This window comes from Natrix helvetica (genome assembly GCF_964273705.1).
Source record: "Natrix helvetica genome assembly, chromosome: 5".
In the NCBI taxonomy this organism is placed as follows: Eukaryota; Metazoa; Chordata; class Lepidosauria; order Squamata; family Natricidae; genus Natrix; species Natrix helvetica.
Genome location: NC_138551.1, coordinates 29,819,175 through 29,841,206, shown reverse-complemented (window position 1 = coordinate 29,841,206; position 22,032 = coordinate 29,819,175). Strand labels below are relative to the sequence as shown.

The 22,032-nt window shown below is 39.6% G+C and overlaps 1 protein-coding gene across 3 annotated transcripts in view; it reads left to right on the top strand.

Moving 5' to 3' along the window:
• The first annotated feature begins 4,605 nt into the window (after window positions 1–4,605).
• Window positions 4,606–22,032, top strand: part of MED12L (mediator complex subunit 12L) — a 211,299-nt gene continuing 193,872 nt past the window's right edge. For all 3 annotated transcript variants that reach the window (XM_081955782.1, XM_081955781.1, XM_081955780.1), the window contains exons 1-3: window positions 4,606–4,733; window positions 20,393–20,497; window positions 21,544–21,735. In XM_081955782.1, coding sequence (XP_081811908.1) covers window positions 4,635–4,733; window positions 20,393–20,497; window positions 21,544–21,735 — 396 coding nt within the window. In that variant the 5' untranslated portion in view covers window positions 4,606–4,634. The remainder of the gene's footprint in view (window positions 4,734–20,392; window positions 20,498–21,543; window positions 21,736–22,032) is intronic.

Below are 22,032 nucleotides of genomic sequence, written 5' to 3'. Positions count from 1 at the left end.
TTAAATACATTTTATTGCTATTAAATATTACTGTATATGTACTTTCCCACTTTTGTTCATGGTATAATTACATTATATGGATAACTCCTAGCTTCCTGAATTTACAAAAATACCTGTCAAAGATGTGAGTGATTATTTTTTGTACTACTACTCATTGATTCTAAAATAATTATAGTAATAAACTCTTAATATCATCAAGCAACAAAGTCAGGTGGACAAATGCCAAATCTAGTCTAAACATCTGGCTAATTGTGTGAATAGTCATAATAAGAAAGGATAACCAACAATTCAGACATGGAATTTGATTTGTGGTAGCAGTTTTTGGTGTGGCCTCAATATGATCATTTCATCTTATTGTTTTGTTTAAGTAACTGACAAGCATAAATTGAAAAGGGATTTTTTGTAGCCTATGTTGCGTGTCCAAATATATTCTGGTATAAAATGATTTAAAGCGTTGTTAGGCTTCTTATGGACCAAAGCTGGTACCAGAAGTTTCACAGGCAGATATTCAAGGACTCTCTCCTGATAATCTAGTTTAATTATAGACACTAGAAATGTTGTTGATGTAGAACTTCAACAATGTAAAATGTAAAATGCAAAAAATATAAAGCAAAAGGAAGTTTAAATCACACTTCTATTTTCCGGATCTGTGAACCTTTCACTTGGAGGGGTAAGTGAAGCTGTTGGCCCTTATGCATTGGGATAGTAATAGTGAAATGTAGTCTCAGGATTATTGATTCTGACTATCTGGTGTAGTTGTTGCAACAGGAATGTTGGCATTTTATGATCCAGAATTATAGTCTTCTTCTGTGGTTCCCCCCCTTCATTATAATGTTTAATTTCTATAAGGCTGCATAGTTACTATTCAGTTACAAATTCTGTATAACAATTGGCTGAGAGAGATCAGCTGAGAACAGGGACTGACATCCAAGAAGCCAAGCACAAATTGGGAGCATGCTTCTGCATAATTAGCAAGTATTAATTTTCTGATTTGGATCATAATAAGACTATATCAGGGGTTTTCCAAAATACTAAAATTTGTGATTGGTCGCATCCCATTAATTAGCTTCATTTACAGGTCATATGTAGAACAATGTCCTTCACCTGTACTGGATTTCATTAAATATTAGCCGAATAATATTACCCTGTTCCAAGAAGGATATGATTGGTTGTTTAGATGTGGATCACACATTTAGGCCTATACCTGTGTAGGCAGAAGGAGTGTAAACAGAGAGAAGGACAACACACCTCATTTATAATCTAGATATCTGTGCTGGGCTGGGTGCATCTGTAAAAACCATAGGTATCTCATAGAATTATGAGAGTGTAGTGTGTATAACGAGACAAATTATGCAACCTGTGTCAGTTGCACACACTACTGAAGCAAATTACAAAACCTAGTGCAGGCATCATAGTGTCAGTTATGTATCACATGTTGCCCCTTGTAAACTTCCATGGTATAAACTATGCGTAGGTCCCTCTGCTAATTTACATTGTGAATTATTTGTAAGCAAGGAGAAAGACATTTTTTTAAAAAAAACACCTGCTATCCAGCAAATAAGGAACTAATAGGGATCCAAAAAAGAAGAGTGACCAGCTCTTTAACTTTATTGTTAAATTGCTCTTCCTTTTCATTTGATTTAATTTAATTATGTGTTATCAAATAATTGTCTAATTTTAGCAACCATCAATAGATTTTCTTGGTCACAATATGCCTCTAATCTGATCTTTTAAGTCTTTGATGGGGCACCCTCTTCCATTATAACCAAATCCATCCTCCTCACTGACTATCCTCTTCTCTTTCCTTCCACCTTTCTCAGAGTATAATTTGCATAATGTGTAGGATAATTTAAGCCTTGTCATTTGTGCCTTGATTGATTTGTTTGATCATCATTTCTTTAAGGAGTTCTTGGTGCTCTCTGAGCTCGGTTATTTTCCTGCAGATGGTTCATTATTCAAACTAGGTAACATCATTAGATCATCTTTTCTTGGCTGTCCATGGCTTTCTGAGGAATCTTCTCCAGCATCAAAATTCAGATGTGTCAATACTCTTCTTATCTGCTGCTTCAGAGTCCAACTTTCATTTCCATAGGGGGAAATAGCTACATATGTCAGAGGGAATGCCTATCACGATTGTGATCTTTGTAGGTATAGATGCTTCATGACAGTTGAACATCTTTTCCAAGGCTTTCACATCTATTAAGTGTTAGTCTGAGGCTCACTTCTTTACTGCTTCTTCCTTTTTCTGCTGATGGTTGATCATAAAAGGTATCCACCATTTCAGTGTCTTCCACCAGTTCTTAGTGTTTATTTCATATCCTATAGTTTAGAACAGCAGAGAAGATGTTTTTTTCAAATATCTTCTCTTGTCATAGCTTAACCATGCTCAGCTTTTACAATCTTTCTACATGAGTTTTGTTGATCATTTAATCATATTCATCGTCCTTCTGTGAACTTGCTCTGATTTGTCTTTCCCAAACTCCTTCCCAAAACTTATCACCCAGAAACGGAGACCATATATCTGAAAGAGTATCCCACTGATGAAGATTTGGGTTCTATCCCATGGTGCAATGGAAAGAATAATTATAGAAAAGTAGAATGGATGAATGTTAGGGAGAAAAAAATCCTCTTTGTAGTTTTAGGAGAGAATTACTGAAAGGACTGGGGTGGAGGATGTTCCATCTCCTGCAGCACTTGTTCTAAAAATAGTTACTTCTCCAACTATCTTTATGGCCAGGAAGCAGTAATCTTTCACCCACAGCCCTGCTGATGATTTAGCATTTAGGCCTACAGGAAAATAGACCAGCTGTCTTGAGTTCTCCATAGTGAACCCAGACATAGATATAGAAAGGAGCTGAACAGCTTCTAAATTTGGGGGCCGGCTAATAACCTACCTGCCTTAAAGAAATCTCTAAAAACTTGGTCCTTTCCCCAGGCCTGGGACCTGGGGCACTTGAAGAGAATGTTTGTTTGTTCCTCTGGAGTGACTGTTTTTCTTTTTATATAGTGTTGCTTTCTCTTTCCTCCCTCTTAATCACGAAGCTGCCCAGAGTTGTTTTGAAATTGGGTAACCTAGAATAGATGAGTAAACAAACATTAACACACAAATACACTTTTGGCATTTTGCTCTCACATAGTGGACAGCTTGTGAAAGGTTTTACCCAACTACCCTGTTGCCCAAACACACACTGGTAAGATTCTTTCTCCTTAAATTCTCCAGAATAGAATTCCATTATGGAATTCTCATCCCATTTTTTTCTTGCTCTCTCTCTCTCTTTTTTTTGGAGATTTGGAGAATACAATCTGCCTTCTGCAAATTGCTGCTTTTGGGTATGGCTCAGCAGTATAACCAAAGGATCACAGAGAGGATCTTCCTCTCTGGATGAGCTATGCCATTTCTCTGAGAAGTCAAGGTGAACAATGATGAAAGCCTTTGCAAGTTTGGTGGTGTAGTGGTATAGAGCAATGGAGGACGCGGCATTTCTTGTGCTGCTGTTTAGAGCCACTAGCCAAAGCAGCTGCAATCTGTTGGAGTGGCTGGTTGGTTGCCAAGAGAACAAATCTTTCCATTTAGGATCTCCAGTGCCTTGGGCATTGATTAACTATTTGATTGCATCATATATTTTTGTTGCAGTGATGTAGCAGATACAGATTTACACAGGCCTCACTGGAACTTCTGTAAGTAAACACTCAGAACTGATTAACATAGTTTACGTAATATTCCTTAAATACCTTGTGTCACCTTTTGTATTTCCATTAAGTAGTTTCTCTCCACAATCTTCCAGTGCAGGAAAAAAAAAACCAATGCTAATTTGTCATGCGAGTCCAAAAGCAACACATTCCGCCAGTCAATGCATTTAATTAAGGAACCGATATGGTTGAGATATCCTGGTTAAGGCAAGTTATAGTCAAGATCAGTTAGATTGATTTTACTCTCTCGTCTCCAATTTATAGGCGAGATGGAAATTCACTTAGCCCACTGTAGCAATACTGGGCATGAAATTGGGAGTGATAACCTATTTTAGATCAGAGGTCCGTGATCTTTGTGTGGAGGACATTTGAACTTGTGACTTTGAAACCTCATGCGCTACAGGGGCAAGGGCAGTGGAGTCTGCTGTCATGGGAACTACATCCCTGTTTTTGTTTTTTTAAAGCCTTTAAATATCTCTCTGTGAAATCTGGCCTAGGATAAGAGAAGGAAGCAATCCTGCAACTATTGGGAAGGAAGGATTCATCTCTTCTTGGTTTGTGGGAGGAAGGAACAGGAGTCTCTTCTCCTTGGCCTCTCTAGCCATTTTCATCCCGCCGTTTGGTCCTTCTTGTCAACCCCCCTCCTCTCCCCGCCATCACCCTCGCCGTCGCTCAGCTCTCCAGGGACGTTTGTCTGCGCGAGTGGGGGGTGTGACATTTGCCTCTGTGGGCGGGTTGGGTTGCAATCCTGCCGCATCCTAGCCGCCCTTTGCTCTCCTCGCGTACGTATCTATGTATGTCTCCCACGTAGGAAAAGAGCCAGACCCAGAGGGGGGAGTCTGTCTGCCAGCCAAGTGCTGCTCCCTGGTGCTCAGAGGCTGCTCCATCTCCATCTCCTCTCTCTCTCTCTCTCTCATTCATTTCGCCGGCTAACATGAGAGATCATGGCCGCCTTCGGGCTCCTGAGCTATGAGCAGAGACCTCTCAAACGGTCCCGTTTGGGGCCGCCCGACGTCTATCCTCAAGATCCCAAGCAGAAGGAGGTAAGCCCGGGGTTTCGCTGGCGCCCGTCCGCGCATACACCTGGTCCGGGGGAGAAGTTTGCCCGGCGATCACCTGAGAGGGGGAAGGGAAGGGAAGGCAGGCTAAGGTGGGCAGCAGCAGGAGGAGGAGGAGGAGGAGGAGAAGGCGCCTGCCAGGCTCAGAGCGGAGCTCCTCGCAAGGCTGCTTGCGGACCCTGAGAGATTTCGTAGCGTTGAGGTATGGGTTGGGGAAGTGGGGGAGGCGATATGCTTGCGCGCCGGGCCCTGACGCACTCTGGGGCTGTGTAGTAGATACCCGCCCCCTCCTCTTCGTCCCTTCTCGTTGCACTTCCTCCCCCCTCCCCAAACTTTTGAAAGACATCAGCTAGAAAAGAAAAGGGCGCTTCCCTTCCTCCGCAACCCTGACTTGCCTTTTTGCGCTCCTAAATGAAGCTCCCGGGCTAGTCTTAAACCCCTGGTGACTGAAGGCCACCCCTCCCCCCCCGCAGGTGGAAACGGCTTCTCTTCTCTTCCCCCCCCCCATTCCCGAGCTTTCCTTAAGCGGGGCTTTTCTGACAGACATTGCTTATGGACCAGTGACTTGACATTTGGTCAGATGGGAGTGAAGCGGCTTCTCTTAGTCACCCCAAATCAGATGACTTTCAAAACACTGACACTTTGTGTGTATTGTTCCAGCTAGTGGCACTGGGTTGTAACCATGACGTTATGGCACCGTGTAATTAACAGATAATTGCTGAGGGGGGGGGGGGGAGGATGAGAGAGGGAAGGTTGTTATAATGCTCAGTACAATTTATCAAGGGATTCCTTAACTCACTTGATATTCAGTTGCCACTAATTTCTGTCCTCTGTAGGTTAAAGTTGCAAGTAACTAAGAAACTGATAAATTAAGGGTTCCCTTAACTGTATTGCAACCTTTATATGTGGTTTAGCAGTTTGGCTGTAATGTTGGCAGATGGTTTCTTGCTTGGCTATGGCTATTCCCATAAAAAGGCCGTGTCTGGCCCACAGCCAAAACTATAGTTAACAGTTCGCACTGGGAGTCTTCATGCATGTTTAACCATAAGAAACAAACTCCAATTACATCTTAGTCCGATGGTTTGGTTCGTTCAACATGCTCCAACATGTTTTGGCTGGTTACTTAATCATAGTTTACACTTCATAGCGTTGGGTGAATCTAGGTAAAATCTGTTTTAATGCTTTTTAGAAAGTGGTGTTACACTACAACTTTGTCCTATTGGAGCAATTTTTATTTTATGTAGTTTGAAACTCTTATAATTCTTATAGGAAATAATTGTTACAATAATTGTATATACATGTGGTAATATAATTTTTTTTTTTAGTTCCTTCAGATCAGTGTTGATTCCTGTTGCCTGCCTGGAAAAGTCCCTGCAATTTTCTTGGCAGGGTTTTTCACAAGTGGTTTGCCATTGCCTCCTTCCTAGGGCTGAGAGGCAGTAACTGGTCTAAGGTCACCCTGTTGGCTTAATGCCTAATGTGGGACTAGAACTCTTGATTTCCTGGTTTCTGGCATGATGCTCTAACCCAGGGTCAGCAAACTGCGGCTCTGGAGCCACATGTGGCACTTTCCTCCCTCTGCTGCGGCTCCATCACCAGTCAGCGCCACAAATTTGAGAGCAGCTTCCGGAAGGGGGAGGGAGAAGCACAGTGCACCAGGAAAAGACTCTGTGGCAAGGGGAGGGTTTTCCAGTTGTCTCCACAATTGATAGGGTTTTCGGTTATGACAGGGAGAGGAAAAAGTACGCCGCGCTAGGAGGAGACTCTATGGTGGGGGAACTGAACTTCCGGTCAGCTCCAGAATTGAACGGGGGGGCAGAAGGGGGGGGCTTCCGGTTAGAACCTTTGTGGCTCCTGGTGTTTTCTTTTCTGTGGGAAATGGGTCCAAATGGTTCTTGGAGTGTTTAAGTTTGCTGACCCCTGCCCTAACCAATACACCAAGCTGGCTCTCATTATAGATGTACATGATGAAAGAAGAGCAGTTAAGTGGCATTTGGATGATATGAGAAAGATATATGTTCCACAAAATATGCTGGAAATAAGTATTGGGTCCAAGAGGTTATTCCAAAGGTAAATGAAAGAAGTCAGAGGCTGAATTAAGCATTGTATATACAATGTATTTATTTTTACAGTGATGTTGTTGACATTATGCTATGGTAAACTGCATCTACTTTTATACATTTTATTGAATATTTTAATTACAATCGTAAACTCAAATACAAATTAAACTCAGACAGAGGAGGACAAATAGAAAGAAAGCATAAAACCTGCAAAGAAAGAAAAAGCAAAGGAAGAAAGTAAGATAAAGAAAAGAAATATATAAAGTTGCTTCTGAGATTCATCACAAGTATAAGCAACAGTAATAACTCTAATCTTTTAACGTTACAAATATGTTTTCTTCCTATAAACCACCTCTTATCTATTTACAAATCCATAGATCATTAATGTTTTGGTCTTGGTTTCAGAAAAAGTCCACAAAAGGTTACCAGAACTTCATGCTGACACATATTATTTTGATCTCGGTCAAACAAACTAACTTCATATACCTTTCTTCTGACAATATTGACCTTGAATTCATTCATTTGGTGTCACAGGATTTAGCTTTTCTTTAATTTTTATTTTTCCCATCTCAAAGGGGAGATTTCCCCCATCTTCTTGGGAGCTTTAGCAAACATCTTTTGTAAGTCCAGTAAAAAGTAATTATCCAGGTTATTCTCTTGGTTTATTATTTGTATTTCCACTTTGAATGTCAAAACTTCAACTGACATCTTTTGTATATGCAGTAGAAAGTCCTTATCCAAGTTATTATCTTGGCTTGTCATTTGTTCTTCTGTTCCAAGGTGCCTTCTCTGTCTTACAACTCACTTTTTTTTGTTATCTATTTTTTGGGTTCTAATATTTTTACATCAGGCAAAATTTGTTTCACATCTGTCATTCCTTCATTAACATTTTTGGTCATAGTTTATCTATAGAAGCAGACATCATTCTGACATTGTAGCGGTTAATTTCTGGCCTCATTCTTTAAAATTCTTCTGGAACATTTTCAATGTTTTAATGTTATTTTGTAAATACTGCATATTAATCAGAACCCAAAGGCAAGTTTACATTTTAACCCATTTTCCTTTTTTGCTGAATCTTTAATTCCCTCTTTATCCAGTTTCTGAAATCATAAAGTCTCAAATCTTTCTTATCATTTTAGATAGGTAAAATGATTTTCTTTCCACAAAAAGCTCTTTATTTTATATACTTATTTCCAAATTATAGTAAAAGTTTCAATATTCCAAATTTGTTTGGATTCTTAATTCATTTATACCTTTCTTGAATCAAAGTCTTATGTATTTAACTTTTTATCATTTATTTCCAATTCTTTAAAATTTTAAACTTATGGTTAATTTTTCTTTTGTTTATGAGTGGAAATAAAATCACTCACCAGGCACCTTTTCAACTTACCAGTTTGAAAGTCTCTAATAGTGTTAAGATAGTTAAATAGGCAATTCCTGAAAATGTTTAGAAAATGAGATTGATGAATAGAGTGTCCTTTAAAAAGCCACAATGCAGTTCTAAGCATGATGGCTGGTCCCTTCATCTGGTACTCAACTTGCTGACCTATAATCTTTTAACAAGGAGCAACTGTCTGGTGCATATGTAATTAATATCTTGTCCTTTCCTTATCCAGAGTGGTTCCAAAGAATTAGTCTACTCACCAGGCATTCACTCTTTGCTGCAACCATTGTCTTCACTCTTTCAGAGACATGCTTAGTTCCATTCCTCTCCCAGAAATTAGTGTCAGTCAATAGTGATTCCTGCTCTGGACAGGGGTGTGTGTGTGTGTGTGTGTGTGTGTGTGTGTAGAAGATAATGTCCACAGTTTCTTCAAACCGTTGTATTCTGAGATTTTAATACATAATACCAATAGCAGTTAGACTGACATACTGCTTCACAGTACTTTACATCCCATAAGCAGTTTACAGAGTCAGCTTATTGCTCCCAACAAATCTGAATCCTCATTTTACCGATCATGGAAGAATGGAAGGCTGAGTCAACCTTAAGCAGGTGAGAATTGAAATGCTGAACTGCTGGCAGCCGGTAGTCTGCAGAAGTAGCCTGCAGTACTGCATTCCAACCACTGTGCCACCAGCGTTCTTGACATTATCCACTGATATAATTGTGAAGGGACAATTTCTTTTTTTAATCAAAACTTTTTGTAAAGTAAAAATTTCAAATCTTTCTTAAATGACTTTTGTTAATAATTTCCATTTCTGGTGATCCATAGAAAATATATAAAAACTTTCATGTGTGGATTTAGTGATATGTGGGACCTTGGAATGCAAAGGAGGAGCCACAACTAGGGAAATGGTTGAATAAGAGGCAGCTTAGCTGCAGAAGGAATGTGGTGATAGCAAAAGTCTCAGAAGGGACACTCTCTATTTTCCTGAGCTATAAAGGTGACAGAGAAAGAGATGTACAGTACTTTCAAACCTGCAATTTTATGTTAATGTAATCTTACAAAAAAGTAAGTTCAATAGTTCATTGGGGCATGCTTCCCAGTGACGTGCGGTGAAGTTTATGGCTGGTGAAGCTGGTGACATCATCAGCGTGAGCCGCGGTCCCCTTCATGTTGACTTAGGAAGGCGGGGAATGGGACGTGTGCAGGAGGGAGGCTGAGGCTAGAGGAGCCTCCTGCACACGTGGTCCCATTCCCCTCCTTCCTGACTCCTGAGTCAACATGAAGGGGACCACGGAGCACTCCCATTCCCGACCACGTGTGCAGAAGGCTCCTCAGCACCTTTTCCCTTTTTAAAATTTTTTCATGATGAGAGCAGTGAGGCTCTGCCTCCCCTGCCTCCCCTGACCGCACGTCCCTGATGCTTCCTGTCTGGACTACCTCATAAGGATGATTGTGAAAATCTTATGACTTTTTACATCTGGAGTTAGGAAAATTTCATCTTTATCTTAGCATTTGTTAAAAAAAGGCTGGAAAGTACTGTGAGCCATAAGAGAAATCTTGATGCTATGTTATAGTTCAAAACACTTTAGAAGTATAATACTGAAGGTCTTTATTTATCTCCCCAGACTTTCTATTATTAAAAGTACCCATATGGAATGTGAAAAAATAAGTGTTTTTTTATTTTTTTTTATTTTTCAGATTTTAATAACTTTGTCTCTTATTATGTACAGAAAAAGGACTGTTCTAACACCTATCAATTTATAGAATAATAATTTTGTGTACTATGTAATAATATGTTATCTGATCAGGACATTGTATACTGCCATTTTAAAAACCTAAACTAGGAATTGTTCAGTTGATATATATCTTAGGAAGTTGATATTTATACTGTCGGGATCTGCACTGTAATGAATCTTACTCTTATCCTTTAATTTGATGTGTGTGTGTGTGTATGTATGTATGTATGTATGTATGTATGTATGTATGTATGCATGTATGTAGAGTACTATATTTTCATGCCATCCATCTTCTTAGCATTTCAGAGTGAGTTAAAGAAATACAACTTACAATCTTTGGTATGGAAATACCATGTTTCATGTTTTAGTTATCAAAAACTGATATGCCTGAAGCAATAATCTTTGACATAGCATCTTTCTTTGTAGAGATTTCAATTCAGCCGTGGTTTTATGGCCTTGAATTCCCTTGGTTCATATTTAATCCACTCTCTATGTATTGATGATATAAATACAAATTCCCATAATTCCAAATTAATCTGATGTAATACATCAGACTTGAGTTTGAAAACAATTTTAAGATATAATGTGGTTTGTTATGTTTGGCTTAGCTCAGTGCTTCTCAATTATTTTCTGTCATGCTCCCCCTAGGAAGAAGAAAACATTTCACGCCCCCCCCGCGCGACTGTAAATAGTATCATTTGTCTATAAAATTGTTATAAGTACACCTCTGCATAACATAGCACACCGGTCTTTCCTCGTCTCCCACCGTAGTCACATGCTTTCTTTCCTCTTTCCCTCTTACTTGTCTATCCTTCCTTCCACCCTCCCTTCCTCCTTCCCTTCCTGCCTGCCTCCCTTCCAGTTCCCTCCTTCCTCTTTCCCACTGCCTGCCTGCCTTCTTTCCCTCCTGCTTATCTATGCTTTCTTCCTTCCTTGCACCTCCCTCCCTTCTGCCTGCCTGCCTTCTTTCCTCTTTCCCTATCCTCCTATCCTTCCTTTCTCCCTCCCTCCTTCCCTGCCTCCCTTCCAGTTCCCTCCTTCCTCTTTCCTCCTGCCTGCCTGCCTTCTTTCCCTCCTGCTTATCTATGCTTCCTTCCTTCCTTGCACCTCCCTCCCTTCTGCCTGCCTGCCTTCTTTCCTCTTTCCCTATCCTCCTCTCCTTCCTTTCTCCCTCCCTCCTTCCCTGCCTCCCTTCCAGTTCCCTCCTTCCTCTTTCCTCCTGCCTGCCTGCCTTCTTTCCCTCCTGCTTATCTATGCTTCCTTCCTTCCTTGCACCTCCCTCCCTTCTGCCTGCCTGCCTTCTTTCCTCTTTCCCTATCCTCCTATCCTTCCTTTCTCCCTCCCTCCTTCCCTGCCTCCCTTCCAGTTCCCTCCTTCCTCTTTCCTCCTGCCTGCCTGCCTTCTTTCCCTCCTGCTTATCTATGCTTTCTTCCTTCCTTGCACCTCCCTCCCTTCTGCCTGTCTGCCTTCTTTCCTCTTTCCCTATCCTCCTATCCTTCCTTTCTCCCTCCCTCCTTCCCTGCCTCCCTTCCAGTTCCATTCTTCCCTCCTTCCTTCTGCCTCCTTCCTGCCTGCTTGCCTTCTTTCCTCTTTCCCTCCGGCGTGTCTGCTTTTCTTTCCTTCCTTCCACCTCCCTTCTGCCCTTCTTCCCTCCCTCCCTGCCAGCAGCTCCTCCAGCATCCCAGCTGGAAGCAGCAGCACAACAGTCGCCGTTACCAGGGGCGAAGGGGTGGCGGTGGCAAGATCGGGCGACCGCCGCCTCTTTGTCCCTTCCCCAACAGCGGCTGTTGCGCTTCCGCTTCCAGATGGAATGCTGGCAGTGGAGCTGCTGGCGGGGAGGCGAGCTATGCGGTGGCGAAGACGGGCGGTCCCATGCTTCCCTCCCTCCCATCCCCGCCCGAGCAGGCTTCTTGCACAGCTCCAGCCCGCGGCTCCAATGAAAATCCAGTCCGAAGTGCTGCCACTTCCAGGCGGGATATATTATGCCTCGCCCACGCCTTCGCCGCCGTTGCACCCAGATGGAAAGGGAGCCTTCGCGCCCCCCTTTACAGAGCCTCGCGCCCCCCAGGGGGGTGCGCCCTACTATTTGAGAACCGCTGGCTTAGCTTGTCAAGTAAATTTAGCCATTGTGGTTATTAAGCATTAACTCTACTTAAACCTAGATAATAGTCATGTATTCAACAAAGTATAATTGAATAAAGTAGCCCATAACTGTATAGATTCATGAATTCCACAATTTGAAACTGAACAAAGCACATTATTGCTTAATAGGTTGTCTGGATCCACCCAATACACGCCAAATTTAATAAACAAAATATCTAAAATCATTTCTTTTGTGCCTTGAGCATACACTGTATATATAACATATCTGATGGCCCTTTCTAATATGCTGATGTGTTAATTTATTGTATTGATTTCCTGGAACAAGGAAAGTCTTGTATGTATTTATTTTGGTCTGCTTTTTGGCCAATAGATTTCTCCGAAGTTGATGCATAGCAATAAATAGAATTACATATATAATTGTGCAATATTATACAATTATTAACATTTAATATAGTTTGTGTAGGGCTAGTTCTTCATTCAGCATATGCACATTTGACTGACCTTGCTCACTTTTCCCCTTTCTTTTTGCATAAAAATATGGCATTAAATAAGCTGCAATTGTAAAAGCTTCCCTGAAGAATTACGTAGCCATAAAAGGGATCCAATTCTTGAATCTGGTGTATTGGTTGGAAATGATTCTTGAAAAGGTTCTATGTGCTTAAATGTGACCCTTACTTACTAGGGTCATGTTTGAAGCTTGTTTGAACCTTGGAGCTAATGGGAAACAATTTGGACAAAACTTTACTTATCAGAGACAGGGAAGCTGCATTCGGTCTATTCTATTCTGATTCAAAAACTTTCACAAAACTCCAGGACAATTTCATCAGGTCAACTTCACCAACAAAATTTTGTTCAAAAAGTAAAACACATTGCTACCCAAATTGCAATCTTGCATTACATGAAGTGGGAATAGGAGAGCTGTCATAGTGAGAGAGGAATGTCATCCTTATAAAGATTACCAACCTGCTTTATCTCTTCAGAGATGTGGAATGAATAGATCTTTATGAGCATTTGATGATTTGTAGCCTTAGGCTAAATAGACATGTGTGAACAGACTTCTAGATAAATTCTAGTCTGTTGACTGCCTAGGAGGAAGAGGGCTGTGTTTTTGCACCATTGTATTTGACCCTCCAAGTGAGTATAGTAGTCTTTGCACAGGTCTGTAATTATGCATAACTAAAATTAGTGAAACCATTTTAGACCTTATTGTATACCTTTTAGAATATTATCTGAAAGTCCCTATGAATATTTTATGAATATGATGCAATTATGCTGAAGAAGTGTTTGGATGTGAACTACAAAGAAAAAGTCGGATGGGTGCATACTAGCAAGTTCTTATATAAAGTATATTAATTTAATGATGGATAATTCTGATTTTCATCCAATATAAACCTTTCTGGCCAATACACCTTTAAAGGAGAATATTTGTAGCTCAGGGTTGAAATGAAGGGTCCTTGGTGCTCTCTGAGCATGGCTGTTTTCTTGCAGACATTTCATTATACAAACTAGGTAACATAATCAGTGCTAGTCACTATGTTAGTCACTAGCACTGATGATGTTACCTACTTTACCTCCCCCAAGTTTTAATTACACAAAATGGCTTTCTGTAGCTTCATACAATCATCTGGGGAAATATACATAATATAAAGCATAAATATTATGGGCTATACTATTTTTCTTACCTTAGTCCTGTCTAGTCCATATAGAATATATCATCAAGCAGAAGTTCAATAGAGATATTTTATATATGAATTATTTCAGTTTATAATTCCGTGACAAGACTGGCAACATTTATGTGTATTTCAGAATTTCTACTTCCCCTAGCTTAATGCTGTCAGAAGATGTCATCCCCCCATTTACTATATAATTCTTGGGTTCACCTTTGTGTTTTTAAAATTATCATCATGAATAATTGGCTTTTTAATTTAGAATTCATAAGTTGAGAGTATACTATTTCTCAATATTATATAAACATTCAGAATCCATAATAACTGGTCCCATGCTCTTTCTTCTTGAATGTAATACTTAATTTTCTGGTATTATCAAGAACTCAATGAGTTTGGATTTTATCTAATCACTGATTATTGATCAAAATGAAATAAATTGAATTCACTGAACTTGTAATTATCTACATCTGGATTCAAACCAAGAAATATTAATAATTTGATGCTGAGGTTTCCTGCAAGAGCAATGATATTGTAATATATGGGAATCTATCCTTTCTGACAATCAAAGCATCTCCTGCGAAAATTAGTTTGTGAATATTGATTTGAGGTAGAAAAGATAATATAGATAATACAAATTTCAAGAAATGTGGAAAAGTTGCTATTGCAAAATTATGCGTGGAACTCATTGTCTCCTTTATTTTAATTTTTCTGCTCCCCCCCCCCCAATCTGGTACACTAAATGAACATGTGTAAAACTATAACATATATTTTTTTCTTTTAAAGAATTGGATGTAAGGCTAAGCAGTGTTTGCAGTGAATAAATCCTCAAGGCGTTTTCAAAATAAACATGCATTTGTTGTTTGGCATATGTAGAATATCAAACCTACAGTTCAGGTTTGCTTTAATTATCTGTCAATAATGTCCAAGTGTAAAAGCTCGAAAGAGAAAAAAAATCTTCCTTTGTATAAAAACTGTTGTGATTCAGCCTATTCAGGTCGTCTATGCAGTTGTGCACCGAACAGTGATTGCTGTCTGAAAGCATTGTGTGATTCTGTCTCTCAAGACTGCACTGAAATGACATAAATTGAATGGAGTAAAGATAATTCAGAAAAATAAATTTTTTAAATAAAACACTGTACATTTTTTACAAGTCTGGATTTTTTTTTAAAAAAAGCTTGATGTAAAAAAAAAATCAGAACTGAAAATTACGAATGGGATCTGGAGGTACAATGGTCCTAAATACTTTGTGGATTCTGATTGTGTTATTGTATAGAGCTGTAATCCTAGAGATTGCATCTTAAACTAGAAACAATTTATTAGAATATGTGATCGTGATGTCTTTTACCGATAGTTTAAATGCAGATTATGAATTTCTCCAGATTCGAGTGAGGATTTGATTGATTATGTGAAATGAGTGGTGTTGACTTTTAGCAATCACATAGATTTATAAAAGTGAAAATGAATCAGGGATCTTATTATCCCAACACATTTGAAACATTTTTGCCCCAAGGAATGTTGACACCTTTTGTTCAACCTTGCTCCTTTTTAACCATCATTTCCTGGTGAATGAATCTTAGTTTGTAGTTCTAGTGAAGAAGAAGAAGAAGAAAAGCAACTGAGGTATAAAAGGGGAGATTGTTCTGTGCTTGGAAACAGAGTATGGATTCTTACATCATGGTAAAATATATTTTGTTTCGTTTTGTTGTATTGTCTTCTCTGAGTCCAACTGAATGCAAACGACAGCATGTCTCCACTGAAACGAATCACCAAAGCAAAAGGCAAATCCAAAATGTGCGGCGACTGCTGCCGCACCACAAATGTCACAGCTTGGAAATACACACACACACATGCACACACCAAGAGACCAGCAGCTTTATTAACAAACAGAATCATTTGTGAATTTTTGTTTATGGCTTAGGGCAGTATATGTACTCAGCCAATTGTGATTTAATTTGAGGAATAAACTAGGTCACTATGTCATGTCTGAATCACTGCTGTTTTACAGCTGTTTTAATTGCTGAATATGCTGTTAAACTTTTAAGTCATACGTATAGGCTGGGAATATTAAGAGTTGTAATCCCAATACTTCTGGAAGCTGGACTCTCATGAAATATCAAAGAACGGATGTGAATAAAAATGCAATGGGTGAATATCAAGTTCCATAAAGTAAGATCAAGGATGCAGGAATTACTAGTCCTTGGCTTACAATCACATTTAAACCCCAAACATCTTTTGCTAAGTTAGATAGTTGTTAAGTGAATTTTGCACCATTTTATGAGATTTTTTTTTTGGCCAGTTGTTAGTGAATCATTGCAGCTGTTAAGGTAGTAACGCAGTTCAGTGTATCTGGCTTCTCCACTGACTTTTCTTGTTAGAAGGTCAGAAAAAATGACCGTAGGACCCTAGGACATTGGAAACATTATAAATACATGCCAATTGCCAAGAGTCTGCATTTTTATCATGTGACCATGGGGATAATGCAATGATGAAGTGTGAAAAACTGTTATAAGTCACATTTTCCAGTGCTGTTGTAACTTCAGGTGGTCATTAAATGAAAACCTCAAACTAAGTGAATGGTTATAATCAAGGTCTGATGATTGAATGGTGAACAGAATTTTTTGTTACAGATGCCTATTCCGATAGAACACTTTTGTTACAATATCTTATGTCTGCTGCTCCTGATTTATATCTAAAATTTATCTGTGTATCTATAGATAGAAAAAAAAATACTTTTCCCAATAGAGAACATCCAGTTCTTGGATAAAAATAAGATCTATGGTGCAAATCAATTGAATGCTTTGTGGTTGCTGTTCTTTGAAGCTGTTCATGTTGTTCTGAATCAGGAACTGTGTACATTTGATAGTGTGGTACAACAAAGGCAAACAGTATGGGATTTTTGGTTGCAAACATTAAGACTGAATGTACATTTTTCAGAGAAGTGCTGGGATTACAAGCCTGAAGGCACAAGGAAAACTTTTTGTTCAAAAGTATCTCTTTGCATTTAGAAAGTTAGTGTGCTGGTTTCATTTAAACAAAAGGATGTGTCTCAGCTGGCTCAAAAAAATAAATCCTTATATGCATTTTGAAATGACTGTACATAGTTGAACTTGTTCAATTTTGCTTTTCAATAACATTCTATAATTTGTTTATATAACATAATAGATATATATATTTTATGACTTAGAACCCTGGTTGCGAACCTATGGCAGGAGTCCTAGAGGTGGCACACAGAGCCCTTTCTGTGGACACACGTGCCATCGCCTCAGCACAGTATGTCATAGGATACATGTTGGCAAGTGGAGGCTCTTTCATCTCTTCGCTGCAGCTCCCTGTTGGGTGATCCCACCACTGGCTGGCCCCGTCCCTTGCCCTCCCCTCCCAGTCACCCGAAAGGAATCTTTGAGGGCTGAATGCCAAGAGGCATGGATTTCCTCCGCCTTCTGCATTCTGACCCTGCACTGAAGCGAACCAAATGGGCCAGGGTCTCCCTCCCTGCTAAACGGTCCCACCAAGCCCACTTGCAAACTCTGCCAAGCACAGTTCCAAATGTTTGGCTCGTACATCCCTCCCGCCTAGAGCCATTGATGTGATGGGGAAGGTATATGTCCTGCTTGCTCTGCTCTCTCTGGCCAGAGGTGGGACTCTGCACTACTGCCTCCCAGCAGGAGCACCATGTTTGTTTGCTTGCTGGTCATCTCCAAGGAAACAGCTGTGCTCAGGCCATGCAGGCCTCTGCCATGGAAAGCGGGATAGGGAAGGGGGGTGTCTTCCTGACAGAATCCAGGTTGGAGTTATTCTGCATGGGATCTCTTAACGCTTGGCTTTGTCTGCCAGCCTCCACTCCCCTCCACAGCCCAAGTGGTTGGATCCAAACAATATGTGAAGCTGGGTAAGAGAACATTGATAGTTGGATGGATATATGGATGGATGGATAGATAGATAGATGAGACCGAGAGAAAGGGGAAGAGAAAGAGATGGAGACAGAGAAAAAAATAGAAAGAGAGAGAAAAAGAGAGAAAAAGAGAAAGAGAAGAAAGAGAGAGAGAGAGAGAGAGACAGAGGGAGGGAAAGAGAAGGAGGGAAATAGAGGGACAGAAATAGAGAGAGGCAGAGAGTGAAATAGAGAGAGAGAGTAAAAGAGAAAGACAGAGAGAAAGAGAGAGAAGGAGGGAAAGAGAGAGAGGGAGAGGGAAAGAGAGGGAGGAAAGAGAGAAAGGGGGAGAGAGACTGAGAGAAAGAGAGGGGAAAAGACAAGGAAGAGGGAACAAGGGAAAGAGAAGGGGAGGGAAAGAGAAGGAAGGAAAGGCAGAGAGAGAGCGAGGGAAATTATTCATTATTCAGGTTAAATTGCCATGTTGGCATTTTGCGGTAAATAAGTGGGTTTTGGGTTGCAATTTGGGCACTCGGTCTCTAAAAGTCTCTTCACCATCACTGGTTTAGTGAATACATTAAAATGTAGCGTTAGCCTCTACCTTTGTCCTTTTCATGGGCCTGATATACGTGACCGGGAAAAACATCATCCTTTCTGATATGGGCTGTTTGATTCATTACTCCGCCACCTATACAATACAATACAATACAATACAATACAATACAATACAATACAATACAATAGTAGAGTTGGAAGGGACCTTGGAGGTCTTCTAGTCCAACCCCCTGCCTAGGCAGGAAACCCTATACCGTTTCAGACAGATGGCCTAGCTAGTAGCTAGGATATGCAAGATAGAAACTTAGGAAACATATATGACGATGATTTATTGATTTGTAAATAGGAGTTAATTTCCAATGGAAAGATGATGTGCCAGAGGCAGAAATACTTTAAATGATAAACTGTGACACAGTATGTAGTTTTCACTTTATAATTAATTTGCACGTGATCACGTTTAGATGTTTCGCAAACTTATGCAGACACATGGAGGAGGCCTTGTACCAGTGAAGGATATAGATACTAAGGATATTTTCAAAATTACATCTGCATCTTTTAAATAGAAGTTCAGATGGATTACAGTGAATACAGTTTCATCTGTACAGCTGTGCTATTGTTTAAGCAGAAGGCTGGTTCATCTTCACTGTTGACATGAGTTAGCTCTGAAACTAATGACAAGGATTTGAATTTTGATCTCTGTTGAAGTCCACAGTGTTTTTGTTGCCGAATTTTATGAGAATGAAACACAATAGCACGTTGTGTTAAGGCTACTTTTAGTCTTAATTAAATTAACCAGATTAACTAAAACTAGACATCTAAACCTCTATGGAAATTCTCAGTCATTCCAAGTCATAGTTGTCTCAAAGGTGCTTCCCCCCACAAAAGGCAAGTGGACTGTTTTTTCCATGAGGAGGAAGAAGAAAATATTTCACTTCTCATCCAGGAACCTTCGGTTCTGATGATGGGGGTGGGATTGAAGGATAAGTTTTGATAGAATGGAGGCAGTGGGGAAGAAATGGAAGGATTGTATTACTTTGCAGTTATCTGGTCATTAACACTCCCTCTGAGAGCTATTGAGGCCACTTGGCGGGGTGTTAATCTGTGCCTTCAATGTCACCTGAATCACAACCACAACCAATTGCACCCTGGGTCGTCTAATCATTTGTTTCTGAAATATAAAATGCTGACTGAAACAGCCTGAATGAACTAATTGAAACAAGTAACAGAGTAAACCAAAGTACTCAAATATAACAGCATGTTTTATTGTATTATCCATAAATCGTCTCATTCCTAAATGCCAATCTGGATAAGATCTTTGATTTTTTTCCCCATTCAATCATATTCAATTCTTAGAGACAGCTTGGATGAGTTCCTGCATTTTTCTTTGCGAGATTTTTTCAGAAGTAGTTTGCCATTACTTCTTTCTTAGAACAGAGAGAAAAAGATTGGCTCAGGTTCACCCAGCCAGCTTCATGTCTAAAGTGTGACTAAGACCTCACAGTTCACTAAATTTCTAGCCTGATGCCTTAACTCCTACATCAAACTGGTTTTCTGTGGATAATGTTTTAGGGCAAAATTAGTAGTAGTAGAAGTAGAAGAAATAATTACCTATATGTTTTAGAACCCAAATGGGATATGGTTGCTCAGTGGCTAATATGCTTAGCTTGTCAATCAGAAAGGTCAGCAGCTCGGCAGTTTGAATCCCTAGTGCTGCATAACAGAGTGAGCTCTTGTTAGTTGTCCCAGCTTCTGCCAACCTAGCACTTCAAAAGCATGTAAAATGCAATTACCTTTGGTGGGAAAATAACAGCATTCCATATGCCTTTGGCGTTTAGTCATGCCAGCCACATGACCACGGAGAATGTCTTCGGACAGTGCTGGTTCCTTAGCTTTGAAATGAAGATGAGTACCTCCCCCTAGAGTCAGGAACAACTAGCACATATGTGCGAGGGGAACCTTTACCTTAACCTTAAGAACACAGAGTTTGCATCATTAATGTGTGACATTGTCTAACTTTTTTTAAAAAAAGTATTCAGATCAATTTGATAAGTGCCAAATTTTAATTATTTTTAGATAATACAAGAGATTTGTGTATAAAATATTTATAACAAAAATTCACAAACAGATTTGCATTTGCAAAGAAAACGTGAAATGTGTCTCATATGCATAGCACATCAGAAATTTTAATTTCATAGTGAGAATCTGACCTCACTTGAATTTGGAACCTGCTGCAAAACTAAGTTAACATTATTCTTTATTTGTAGGATGAGCTAACTGCTGTAAATGTAAAACAAGGTTTCAGTAATCAGCCAGCTTTCTCAGGAGATGAACATGGGTCTGCTAGAAATATTGTTATTAACCCATCCAAGGTAAGTCCTTTTTGCAACCAAAAAGTGATTCCTCTAAAGAAGTTCAAATGTATGATGTTTTGTAATACTTTCTTTATTGATTTGGTAATGGGTGTCTTTTTTTTTTTTACTTTTTAGACAGAAAATCTGTGTAACTTGAAAATTATGAATACATAGGTGAATGCATGCATACAAAGATGTTGATTTCCTAATGCTGAGTGCCTTACTCCTTCAGTTTTAATTGAAACATCTGGATATATTGGTTAGTCTTCATTTCTCTGAAATGAGTCTTCAATATACTGATCAAGGATCTACTTTTACAAATGATTTTTAATTGATATTTGAAAGAATGTCACAGACTTCAAAATTAACATTTTCCTTTTCTGGACAGGTTCTTTAACTGCAATTATGCTTTAGTAATAAGGTTTATTTTTATTATAGCCTAAGACAGGATGTCAAACGAGGCCTGCAGGCCGGATCTGGCCCATGGGGTGCTTAAATGTGGCCCATGGGGTTGGCCTGGAAATTTCAAAGAACCGGCCTTCAGTGCCTCTGCAGCTAAAATGGCCCACCAAAAATGGGCCAAAAACAGGCTGAAAAGGGGCACAAACTGGCTGTCAGAGTGCTGCAGGTGGACATGAAGAGTGAAAATGAGGCACGGGGGGAGGGTGTGTGTGCGTTTTCGCCAGCAGGGTGCTGCAGGAGGCATCCTCCTTCCGCCCTTCACTGGTCCACAGAGGAAAACTACAATGCTGATCTGGCCCTCGAAGAAATCCAGTTATCTCCTAAGAGATATTTTAATATTCAGTGTTAATAACTTGTATATCCATAATATCCACGCCTGAACGATAATGGGAGACCATTTTAGCTATTTAGAGTATCAAGTTTCTGAACACTACAATAAAGAATTTTGAGGTTAATCTTATCAAAGAGTAAAGTACACTTAAAGTGTACTTAAAGTACACTTGATCTCTTTATCTGTCTGTCTGTCTGTCTGTCTGTCTGTCTGTCTGTCTGTCTATGTTTTAGGAAATGCTTATTCTGTTTGTGTTTTCTTCCCTTATCAGATTGGTGCTTATTTTAGCAGCATATTAGCAGAGAAGTTAAAACTTAATACATTCCAGGATACAGGAAAGAAGAAATTGCAAATAAATTCTAAAGACAATTACTGGCTAGTTACTGCTCGGTCCCAGAGTGCAATTCATACTTGGTTTGCAGATTTGGCAGGAAATAAACCTCTGACCTTCCTAGCAAAAAAGGTACTTGGATGGCTTCTTCACTATTTGTGAGAGGGGGAGGAGGGTTCATATGATTCTGATATGAATCTCAAGTGCAATATTAACAAAATAAGCAAGGCATTTTATTAAGGCCAGCTTCTTGCAAAAGAAATTATGAAAGTTCTTGTTCTATTTTTACCTCTAACAATCTGTATTGTTTTTTTCATCTCCCTTTCTCAAATTTTCTATGGTGTCTTCTTTCTTATGCTTGACCAAATGCTGAGCCTACCGAAAAGATGCCAACATAAATGATCTCTAAGGTCTCATGCAAGTTTCTCC